Source organism: Pristiophorus japonicus, chromosome 5, assembly GCF_044704955.1.
Source record: "Pristiophorus japonicus isolate sPriJap1 chromosome 5, sPriJap1.hap1, whole genome shotgun sequence".
Classification (NCBI taxonomy): Eukaryota; Metazoa; Chordata; class Chondrichthyes; family Pristiophoridae; genus Pristiophorus; species Pristiophorus japonicus.
In genome coordinates this window covers 233,522,428-233,535,248 of record NC_091981.1, presented here as the reverse complement: position 1 = coordinate 233,535,248, position 12,821 = coordinate 233,522,428, and the positions used below count along the sequence as shown (strand labels likewise).

Genomic DNA, 12,821 nt, shown 5'->3' with positions numbered 1-12,821 from the left:
AGGCAAATGGAATGTTGGCCTTTATTGCAAGGGGGATAGAGTATAAAAGCAGAGAAGTCCTGCTACAACTGTACAGGGTATTGGTGAGGCCACACCTGGAGCACTACGTACAGTTTTGGTCTTCGTATTTAAGGAAGGATATACTTGCATTGGAGGCTGTTCAGAGAAGGTTCATTAGGTTAATTCTGGAGATAAGGGGGTTGATTTATGAAGATAGGTTGAATAAGTTGGACCTATAATCATTGGAGTTCAGAAGAATGAGAGGTAATCTTATCGAGGGGGCTTGCCAAGGTGGATGCGAGAGGATATTTCCACTCATGGGAGAAACTAAAACTAGGGGTCATAGTCTCAGAATAAAGAGGAGGAATTTCTTGTCTGAGGGTTGTAAATCTATGGAATTCACTGCCCCAGAGAGCTGTGGAGGCTGGTTCATTGAATATCAACCTCATCGTAGGCAGTCCCTTGGAATCGAGGAAGACTTGCTTCTTCTCTTAGCATGAGTTCTTAGGTGACTGTACAGTCCAATACGAGAACCACAGTCTCTGTCACAGGTGGGACAGACAGTGGTTGAAGGAAAGGGTGGGCGGGGAGACTGGTTTGCCGCATGCTCCTACCACTGCCTACGCTTGATTTCTGCATGCTCTCGGTGATGAAACTTGAGGAGCGCAGCGTCCTCCCGGATGCACTTCCTCCACTCAGGGCGGTCTTTGGCCAGGGACTCCCAGGTATCAGTGGGGATGTCGCACTTTATCAGAGAGGCTTTGAGGGTGTCCTTGTAACATTTCAGCTGCCCACTTTTGGCTCGTTTGCCGTGGATGTGTTCTGAGTAGAGCGCTTGCTTTGGGAGTCTCGTGTCTGGCATGTGAACTATGTGGCCTGCCCAGCGATAAGAGAATCAAGGGTTATGGGGAGCGGGCAGGAAAGTGGAGCTGAGTCCATGATCAGATCAGCCATGATCTTATTAATGGTGGGAGCAGGCTTGAGTGGCCAGGTGGCCTTCTCCTGCTCCTAGTTTGTATATTCTTTGCAGCTTACACAGTTTACTGTCCCACCTAGCTTTGTATCATCAGCAAACTTGAACAAATTACACTCGGTCCCTTCATCAAGGTCATTAACATAGATTGTAAATAGCTGAGGCTCCAGCACTGATCCTTGCGGCTTTCCACTAGTTACAGCCTGCCAACCTGAAAACGACCCCTTTATCCCTATTCTCTGTTTTCTGTTTGTAACCAATCCTCTATCCATGCTAATACATTACCTCCAATCTCGTGACCCCTTATCTTGTGTAATAACCTTTTATGTGGCACCTTATCGAATGCCTTTCAGAAATCCAAGTATATTACATCCACTGGTTCCCCTTTATCTACCCTGCTTGTTCCATCCTCAAAGAGCTCTAGCAAATTTGTCAAACACGATTTCATAAAACCATGTTGACTCTGCCTAATCATGTTGTAATTATCTAAGTGCCCTGATACCACTTCCTTAACAATAGATTCCAGCAATTTCCCGATAACTGGCCTGTAGTTCCCTGTTTTCTCTCTCCCTCCTTTCTTGAATAGCAGTGCTACATTTGCTACCTTCCAATCTGCTGGGACCATTCTAGAATCTTGGGAATTTTGAAAGATCGAAACCAATGCATCCACTATCTCTGGAACCACCTCGTTTATAACCCTAGGATGTAGGCCGTCGGGTCCAGGGGATTTGTCGGCTTTTAGTCCCATTAGTTTCTCTAGTACATTTTCTCTATTGATATTAATTACATTAAGTTCCTCACCCTCATTAGATCCTTGGTTCCCCACCATTTTAGGTATGGTTTTTGCATCTTCTCGTGTGAAGACAGATATAAAATATTTAATGTTTCTGCCATTTCCTTATTCCCTATAATAATTTCTCTTACTTCAGCCTCTAAGGGACCAATGTGTACTTTTGCTACTCTTTCTTTTTACGTACTTGTAGCAGTTCTTGCAATCTGTTTTTATATTTCTTGCTAGTTTTCTCTGTCTATTTTTTTGCTTTTTATCAATTTTTTTGGTCATCTTTTGCTGGTTTCTGAAACTCTCCCAATCCTCAGGTTTACTACTATTCTTTGCATAAGCTGCTTCTTTCAATATAATGCTATCCTTAACTTCTTCAATTAGCCACGGATGGATCACATTTCCTGTGGAGTTTGTTTTTTTTTTGTTGAGAATTATGAAATATTTCTTTAAATGCTAACCACTGCTTATCTATTACCATACCTTTTAATCTATATTCCCAATGTACTTTAGCCAACTCGCCCTTCATACCAAATTGACTTTTTTTAAGTTTAAAACTCTAGTTTCGGACTTAGGCAAGTCACTCAAATGTAATGTGAAATTCTATCGTATTATGATTACTCTGCCCCAGAGGATCCTTTACTATGAGATTGCTAATTAACCCTGTCTAATTACACAATACAAGATCTAAAATAGCCCGTTCCCTGGTAGGTTCTGTTATGTATGTAATAACTCGATAGACTGAATACTGTAAACTAACACCGGTACAAACCTGGCTCTGCTTTATTAGGGCCCAAAGTGATTACATTGCATGATAGCTTGCCTTTTATACCTGGGCTGCACACACGTGCATATAGCCCAATGACCTCTGACAGTGGCGCCACCTGGTGGCTAATCATCATCATAAACAGTCCCTCGGAATCGAGGAGGACTTGCTTCCACTCCCAAAGTGAGTTCTTTGATGGCTGAACAGTCCAATACGAGAGCCACAGACCCTGTTACAGGTGGGACAGACATTCGTCGAGGGAGGGGGTCGGTAGGGCTGGTTTGCTGCGAGCTCCTTCCGCTGCCTGTGCTTGGCCTCTTCATGCTCTTTGCATTGAGACTCGAAGAGCTCAATGCCCTCCCGGGTGTACTTTCTCCACCTCGGGCGGTCTTCGGCCAGGTTCTCCCAGGTGTCAGGGGTGATGTCGCACTTTACCTGGGAGGCTTTGAGGGTGTCCTTATAACGTTTCCGCTGTCCTCCTTTGGCTCATTTACCATGAAGGAGCTCCGCATAAAGCATTTGCTTAGGGAGTCTCGTATCTGGCATGCGAACTATGTGGCTTGCCTAGCGAAGCTGATAGAGTGTGGTCAGTGCTTCAATACTGGGGATGTTAGCCCAGTTGAGGACACTGATGTTGGTGCGCCTGTCCTCCCAGGGCATTTGCAGGATCTTGCGGAGACATCGTTGGTGATATATCTCCAGCGACTTGAGGTGCCTTCTATACATTGTCCATGCCTCAGATCCATAATGGAGGGCGGGTATTACTACAGCCCTGTAGACCATGAGCTTGATGGTAGATTTGAGGGCCTGGTCTTCAAACACTTTTTTCCTCAGATGGCCGAAGATTGCACTGGTGCACTGGAGGCGATGCTGAATCTCCGCATCAATGTCTACCTTTGTTGATAAGAGGCTACCGAGATATGGGAAATGGTCCACGTTGTCCAGGGCCGTGCCGTGGCTGAACTCCAGGATATAGTCAATGTATTCACTGAGGTATATGAAAGCATAGGCCTTACGCTTAGCATCTGTAAGACAAAGGTCCTCCAGCAGCCTGGTGGCTAGTAAACCCAAGCATACATACATGACAATATCACCCTTTAAGATATTAGTAACAGTCTTTTTACAAATTGAGACGGTCCGGGCTTTCCGCTCCCGAGTTGATCGTCTCAGTTCAACTCCAGCCTTGGGCGAGCGTTCTGAGTCTGTTATGACTGGGGGCTGGGTAGCCGATCCGATGGGAGTGGCAATGACCATGTCAGGGATTGAAAGTCCAGACTCATTGATGACAGCGGAGTCCTCTGATGACTGAGGGTAGGTTGGTTGGTCACTGATCGTGTCTTCCTCAGACTGTTCCGGTTCATCCGTGTGCCGCAGCTTTATCTGATCGACATGTTTCCTGCATGTCTGCCCATTCTTGAGCTTAACGATAAACACTCTGTTGCCCTCCTTGGCCATAACAGTACTGGCGATCCACTTGGGATCTTGACCATAATTTAGTATATACACAGGATCATTAACAGAAATGTCGCGTGACAAAGCAGCGCGATCATGATACCACTGCTGACTTTGACATCTGTATTCAATATGATCGTTCAAGTCAGGGTGGACAAGAGAGAGCTTGGTCTTGAGACACCTCCATCAATAGTTCAGCAGGGGGGGACCCCAGTAAGTGTGTGGGGTCTTATCCTGTAACTCGGCAATATGCATGACGAACGAGTCTGCAGTGGATCTTCAGTTACACATTTCATACTCTGCTTGATGGTTTGGACAGCACGCTCTGCTTGACCATTGGATGCGGGTTTGAATGGTGCTGACCTTACATGTTTGATACCATTGAGTTTCATGAACTCTTGAAACTCCAGACGAGTGAAACAAGGTCCGTTGTCACTTACAACGATGTCGGGCAGACCATGAGTGGCAAACATGACACCAAGGCTCTCACTGGTACCTGTGGATGCACTGGATGACATGATTATACACTCTATCCACTTGGAATATGCATCCACCACAACTAAAAACATCTTTCCCAGGAAGAGACCTGCACATTCGATGTTGATCCTGGACCATGGTTTAGATGGCCACGACCACAGAATCAGCGGCGATTCCGCTGGTGCTTTACTTAGCTGCATGCAAGTGTTGCACTGATGCACACATGATTCCAGATCAGAGTCAATTCCAGGCCACCATACATGAGACCTAGCAATGGCTTTCATCATGGCAATACCGGAATGAGTGCTATAAGAACATAAGAAATAGGAACAGGAGTAGGCCATACAGCCCCTCGAGCCTGCTCCACCATTCAATAAGATCATGGCTGATCTGATCATGGACTCAGCTCCACTTCCCCACCCGCTCCCCATAACCCCTTATTTCCTTATCACTCAAGAAACTGTCTCTTTCTGTCTTAAATGTATTCAATGTCCCAGCTTCCACAGCTCTCCGAGGCAGCAAATTCCACAGATTTACAATCCTGAGAAGAAATTTCTCCTCATCTCTGTTTTAAATGGGTAGCCCCTTATTCTAAGATCATGCCCTCTAGTTCTAGTCTCCCCCATCAATGGAAACATCCTCTCTGCATCCACCTTGTCAAGCCCTCTCATAATCTTATACGTTTCGATAAGATCACCTCTCATTCTTCTGAATTCCAATGAGTAGAGGCCCAACCTACTCAACCTTTCCTCATAAATCAACCCCCTCATCTCTGGAATCAACCTAGTGAACCTTCCCTGAACTGCCTCCAAAGCAAGTATATCCTTTCATAAATATGGAAACCAAAACTGCACGCAGTATTCCAGGTGTGGCCTCACCAATACTTTGTATAGCTGTAGCAAGACTTCCCTGCTTTTATACTCCATCCCCTTTGCAATAAAGGCCAAGAAATAAAGGCCAAGATACCATTGGCCTTCCTGATCACTTGCTGTACCTGCATGCTATCCTTTCGTGTTTCATGCATAAGTACCCCCAGGTCCCGCTGTACTGCGGCACTTTTCAATTTTTCTCCATTTAAATAATAACTTGCTCTTTGATTTTTTTTCTGCCAAAGTGTATAACCTCACACTTTCCAACTTTATACTCCATCTGCCAAATTTTTGCCCACTCACTTATGTAAATCATGTACAAATTTCTCTGCTTTTCTTCGGCATAACAATACAATTACCCCACAATGAACAATCTGACTGAATGGATAGTTTGTCTTTGCGACGGTTGTAAAGTTTGGTCTCATCACCCATTTGCTTGGGTATGGCAGACCAATTACCACTAAGGACGCAATGTTTCACAACCGATAATATCGGGTCCTGGCTGGTCCAGGTCTTACCTTATTGAGCCGTGACAGGGGTTCCTTCACTTTCAAAAGCATCCATGACTAACAGTAGGTCTGCAAGTTGTGGCGTCTCCACCTCCGGTGTGGGCAACGGCAGACGGCTCAGTGCATTGGCACACTTCTTGGTGCCAGATCTATGGCAAATGACACAATCATAGGCAGATAATGTCAGTGCTCACCTCTGGATGCGGAACAATGCATTGGTATTGATACCTTTTGTTTTACGAAAACAATGAAATGAATGGCTTGTGATCTGTTTCCAGTTCAAACCGAAGACCAAACATGTACTGATGCATCTTTTTAACCCCATACAAATGGGCTAATGCTTCTTTTTCTATCATGCTGTTGGCTCTTTCCGCCTTTGACAAACTTTTCGAAGCATATGCACAGATTGTAGTTTACCTGACTCGTTAGCTTGTTGGAGCAAGCAACCAACGCCATATGACAAAGCATCACAGACCAATACTAGACACTTACACAGATCATAATGTACCAGCAGCTTGTTAGAGCAAAGCAGATTAGTAGCTTTCTCAAAGCTCTGTCTTGAGACGCACCCCAAACCCAGTTGTTTCCTTTTCTTAGCAGCATATGCAGTGGCTCTAATGAAATGCTCAATCTCGGTAGGAAATTCCCGAAGTAGTTGGGTAGACCAAGGAACGAACACAACTCCATCACATTCTGAAGCTTGTGTGCATTTTTCATGGCCTTGGTTTTCAAGTCCGTAGGCCCGATGCAGCAATTTTCCTCGTCAGGAATTCGACTTCTGGTGCCATGACGATGCACTTTGAACGTTTCAGTCCGAGTCCCACTTTGTCCAGACGATGTAGAACCTCTTCCAGTTTGTTCAGATGTTCGGCGGTGTCACGACCTGTGACCAGGATGTCATCTTGAAACACGACGATTCTAGGGACGGACTTCAGTAGACTCTCCATGTTCCTCTGAAATATGGCTGCAGCCGAGCGAATTCCAAAAGGGCACCTGTTGTAGATAAACAGTCCTTTGAGTATTGATGCACGCAAGTTTCTTCTTCATCTCGACCAGCTCCTATGTCATGTAGGCCGATGTCCGATTCAGTTTAGTGAACGACATCCCCCCGGCTAGCATTGCAAACGGGTCATCAGCTTTCGGTAACTGGCATTGATCCTGTTTCGAAACTCGGTTGCTCATAACCTTGTAGTCTCCACAAATCCTGACCGTGCCATCAACATAGGGATAATGGGGCTGGCCCATTTGTTAAATTCGACTGGTGATATGACCCCTTCACGCTGGAGTCTGTCCGGTTCGATTTCGACCTTTTCCCTCATTGTGTACGGAACTGTCCGAGCTTTATGATGGATCCGAGTGGATCTTGCATCCGAGTGGATCTGCACCTTGGCTCCCGTGAAATTGCCGATGCCCGGTTCAAAAACAGCAAGGGGAACTTGCTCAGCACTTGAGCACATGGAGTATCATCCTCCGACGACAACACTTTGATATCGTTTCAATTTGATGTGATTTTTTTTCTAGCCAATTTCTGCCAACCAGGGTTGGACCATTGCCTGGAACAATCCATAACTGTAAATCATGAACTGCACCATCATACGATACCTTGACTACTGCACTGTCAATCACCATTCTGAGTTCTTTAGTATACGTCGCAATTTGGCATTGACTGGACTCAGCTTAGGCCTCACAGCCTTAGTATCCGACAGCTTGTCGAATGTTCTCTGGCTCATTATTGATTGACTCGCACCCATGTCTAATTCCATCGGTACCAGCTCACCATTAAATTTCACATTAATCATCATCAGTTGGCTCTTTGTTAGGAACGAATACAGTCCATACACTTCCTCCTCTAGTATCTCGGATTGCAGATCCGGATCTGTGGTATACTGGTCATCATCCTGCACGTGGTGTGTCGCAGCATGCTTGCTCAGTTGTGGACACATGCGCTGGAGATGCCCCAGTCTCGAAGAGCCTTTACAAATGTACTGTTTAAATCGACACTGATGAGGCCAATGATTGCCCCCACAACGCCAACATGGTGAAATCAGATTCATTCCCGTTGTCGGACTTTGGGCAGCCACAGGTTTCGCTTACGCAGTCGAGTAGGCCCTGCCATATGCAGCTCTGCTAAACGACGATACAATTTTGTTTACAGTACTTGCCGAGTTCCGATTTTTCGATGATATCTGCTTTAAGGTTTTGTCCGTCATCATGCATGCCTGGGCAATCGTGACGGCCTTGCATAAATCCAGAGTCTCCGCCACCAGTAGCTTACGCAGGATCACCTCGTGGTTGATGCCAATTACAAAGATGTCCCGCAGCATGTTTCCCAACGCGTTTTCGAACTTACATGGTCCAGCTAGACGTCTTGGGTTGGTAACGAATTCCGACACATCCTGGCCCTCAGAATGAACGTGCGTGTAGAATCGATATCATGAGATGATGATGCCGCCTTCTGATTTGAGATGGTCACGTACCAGAGCACACAATTCCTCATAGTCCTTGTCCGTTGGATTTTCAGGCGAGAGAAGATTCTTTGAGTCCATAAATTTTCGGACCGCAAACCGTGAGGAAGACCGCCCTGCGCCTAACTGCGTCAGTAGGTTCCTCCATTTTGTTGGCCACGAAGTACTGATCCAGGCGAGCTACAAAATCTGCCCAGTCCTCTCCTTCCACGAATCTCTCTAGAATTCCAATTGTGCTCATTTTTGCATGCGAAGGTTCTTAAGTTACATCGTCGCCAAATGATATGTATGTAATAATTCGATAGACTGAATACTGTAAACTAGCACAGGTACAAACCTGGCTCTACTTTATTAGGGCTCAAAATGATTACATTACATGATGGCTTGCCTTTTATACCTGGGCCATGCACATGTGCGTATAGCCCAATGACCTCCAACAGTGGCACCACCTGGTGGCTAGTAACCCCAAGCATACATACATGACTGGTTCCATGACGTATTGTTCTAGGAAACTGTCCCGAATGCATTCTATGAACTCGTCCTCTAGACTAACCGTACCAATTTGATTTGTCCAGTCTATATGAAGATTAAAGTCGCCCACGATTATTGCATTACTTTTATTACAAGTTCCCACTATTTCTTGATTAATATTCTGTCCAACATTATAGCCACTGTTAGGGGGTCTATATACTACTCCACGCGTGTTTTCTGCCTCTTGTTAATTCCTTATCTCCACCCATACTGATTCTACTTCTTGATCTTCTGAGCCAAGATCCTTTCTCTCTACTGTCCTTATGTCATCCTTTATTATCAGGACTAACCCCCTCCTTTACCAGTCAGCCTATCTTTTCGAAACGTCCAGTACCAAAGACTTGGCTGGTCCATTCGTCTATATTTTATCACCCTGTCCTGTCCTCTTAAGTGTGAGGATATGTCAGTATAATGAACACCTTCAGAAAAGATTGGCACTATTCCAAAGCTTTATGTCGTAGACTATGAAAATGATACTTGTTTTTGTGAAGAGTAGTGTAGTCACAAGCTGTAGTACATCCTTAAGTCAATTTTACTTCTACATGGCAATTAAATTAGACGGTGTATTATTATAGATGTTCACATTGAAGAATCTATGCTGTATGGAAATGATTCATTATTATTACAAAATCAGTTTGGTGCCAAGCAATCATTCATGTCTCTTCATCTCACATGAGCTGTAGAGTTAAAGAAATGAATGGCTGGATTTTTCGGCTTTCTCTGTTTCAGGGTGAAAACGGAGGTGGGGCGAGAAAATTACCGCCAATTAGCATTACTGATTACAGGTTTAACTTCTCTTATCCTGCACCTTTGGGACCTGTGGCGAATGAGGGATTTTGCCGGTGGAGGGGGTGGAGGAGGTCGGCGCCCTGGGCAGGCCTGAAGTGTTGGCGGGCTGTGAAGTGTCGATGGGCCCTCGGCGGGCCGAGTGTCGGTGCGGCCCCAATGGGTGTCGGTGCAGGCTGGGCACGGCGTGGCCCCAGCGTGCCGAGTGCTGGCATGAGCCGAGTGTCTGCGCAGCCCCAAAATCGGAGTACAAGTCAGCCGCGTTCTGCGCATGCGCCCCTGGCTACTGGAATCGTGCCGGACGAGGGGTGGTGCTGGACATTTGTGTTCTGCGTCGGGCGCAGCGCAAAAGAAGGCGCAAAAAACGGGATCCTCGCCAACTTTAGTGCAGGGCCGGGAGCGCTCCGAGATAGGCCTTGGGAGGGGGAAAAAGACATTCAAAAAAACATTGCCAAAACCCTTAGCTGACAAATCGATACAAAAATATAATTAAAAAAAATTTTTTCCAGCTTACCGCCGCCGGCAGGACTGGACCGCCGTGTTTTCCCTGGCGGTCATCGGGGTGCGACATACATAAGAAATAGTAGCATGAGTAGGTCATTTGGCAACCTTGAGCCTGCTCCGCCATTCAATAAGATCATGGCTGATCTGATCCTGGGCTCAACTCTACTTCCCCGCCCGCTCCCCATAACCCTTTACTCCATTATCATTCAAAAATCTGTCTATTGCCACCTTAAATATATTAAATGGCCCAGCCTCCACAGCTCTCTGGGGTAGAGAATTCCAAAGATTCATGACCCTCAGAAGAAATTCCTCCTCATTTCTTTTTTAAATGGGTGACCCCTTCTTCCAAAACTATGCCCCCCTAGTTCTAGATGCCTCCATGAGGGGAAACATCCTCTATGCATCTACTCTGTCAAGCCCCCTCAGAATCTTAAATGTTTCAATAAGATCACCTCTCATTCTTCTAAACTGCAATGAATATAGGCCCAACCTGCTCAACCTTTCTTCATATGACAATCCCTTCATCTCAGGAATCAACCCCGTGAACGTTCTCTGAACTGCCTCCAATGCAAGTATATCCCTCCTTAAATAAGACCAAAATTGTACGCATACTCCAGGTGTGGTCTTACTATCTGCCAAATTTTTGCCAAGTCACTGAGTCTATCTATATCCCTTTGTAGATTCTTTGCATTCTCCTCACAACTTACTTTTCCATCTATCTTTGTACAATCAGCAAAATTGGCTACGTTACACTCGGTCCCTTCATCCAAGTCATTAATATAAATTGTCAATAGTTGAGGCCCCAGATCTGATCCCTAGTTACAGTTTGGCAACCTAAAAATGACCTATTTATCCCGATTCTCTGTTTTATGTTAGTTAGACAATCCTCTATTAAAGCACTGACCACACTTGGATCAGCTCCGCTGGGCAGGCCACATTGTTCCCATGCCCGGCACAAGACTCCCAAAGCAAGCGCCCTTCTCTGAACTCCTTCACGGCAAACAAACCAAAGGTGGACAGAGGAAACATTACAAGGACACCCTTAAAGTCTCCCTGAGAGAGTGCAACATCCCCAAAGCCCTAAGTGGAGGAAGTGCATCCGGGAGGGCACTGAGCACCTTGAGTCTCATCGCTAAGAGCATGCAGAAATCAAGCGCATGCAGCGAAAAGCGCGTATGGCAAACCAGTCCCAACCACCCCTTCCCTCAACGACTATCTATCCCACCTATAATAATCTATAGCTCTTATATTAAACTATTCAACCACCAAAGAACTCGCTTCAGGAGTGGAAGCAAGTCTTCCTCGACTCCGAGGGATTGCCGATGATGAATCCTCTCTACGTGTTACATCCTCAAAGAACTCCAGCAAATTTGTCAAACATGATTTCCCTTTCATAAAGCCATGCTGACTCTGCTTGATATTATGATTTTCTAAATGTCCTGATACTACTATCTTAATGAACTCCAGCATTTTCCCAACCATAGAGGTTAGGTTAACTGGTCTATAGTTTCCTCTTTTCTGTCTCCCTCTTTTCTTAAATAGGGGCGTTACATTTGCGGTTTTCCATTCCGCTGGGACTTCTCCAGAATTCAGGGAATTTTGGTGGATTACAACCAATGCATCCACTATCTCTGCAGCTACTTCTTTTAAGACCCTAGGATGCAGGCCATCAGATCCAGGGGACTTGTCCACCTTTAGTCCCATTAGTTTTCCCAGTACTTTATCTCTAATATAAGTGATTGTTTTAAGTTTCCCCCCTCCGATAGCTCCTTGATTATCAATTATCGGGATTATGGGTCGAGTGAGTCTTGAAACTTGGACGTTGTCGCAATGCGAGCCATTACATACCCGGCGCAGCTCTCCCCGGCGGTGCTTCTAAGCCCCGCTGCAAAAGCCGACCCGAGGATTGTGATCGGGTGAAAAACAGCTGAGCGCCCGATTTTTCATTGCGCAGGGTCAAAACGCGGCGAAAACCCAGTTGTAAGCCACCTAAAGATCCAGCCGGTAATTCCAAGTACTTGTATACTTTCTGTCTGTGGGCACACTGATTACTGATAGAGATGATTAAATTTAATGATTATTAATTTGTGGTGGTGGATAAATCAAGAGTTCCCAATTTAAAACCACTTGTATTTGCATCTTAAATGCTTTATTAATTGAATGTCATGTATCTTTTGCAGGTTGCATATAAAAACCAAGCTAAAGCAGCAGCATCTATGAAAACATGTGTCATAGGTAGACCAGACATTGAGCATGCAAAGGAGGTTTCCAGAATTACTAGCCAAGTAAGTCCTTTGAATTGAAAGAATATTATTTTTTTGTTAGAGGGAGAGAATCACTCATTTTGTAAGCAGTCTCTCTGTAATTTATCAGATTTAAGAGCATCAAACCTATTTGCTATGTCTGTATTGCACTTATGAATGACTCCATGAGACAATGTGTTGTACTCAAACTGTAGTGACCTTGGTCCTTTATTCGTAACTCCAGAGTGAGGCACAAGCATTGTCATGTTTGTAACCTTCACATAACTGTAAACCAATATGGAACAACACTGTACACTGTATACAACTGTGAAATACACACCTTGACCACAGGGGGTGAACTTGTGGGAGACACTCCTCACCTGGTCAGCCAGGTACTTAAAGGGAGGTTCCACGTAGGCTCAGCACTCCTTGGTCCTGGGAATAAAGTTGCAGGTCATGTAGTGA

General features: G+C 45.3%; 1 protein-coding gene across 11 annotated transcripts in view; it reads left to right on the top strand.

Annotated features, from left to right (window-relative positions):
* Window positions 1–12,821, top strand: part of nebl (nebulette) — a 403,223-nt gene that overhangs the window by 285,002 nt on the left and 105,400 nt on the right. For 9 of the 11 annotated variants that reach the window (XM_070881387.1, XM_070881388.1, XM_070881394.1 and 6 more), the window contains one exon: window positions 12,294–12,398. The exons of the other annotated variants lie outside the window; for them this stretch is intronic. In XM_070881387.1, coding sequence (XP_070737488.1) covers window positions 12,294–12,398 — 105 coding nt within the window. The remainder of the gene's footprint in view (window positions 1–12,293; window positions 12,399–12,821) is intronic. 11 annotated transcript variants of the gene reach the window in all.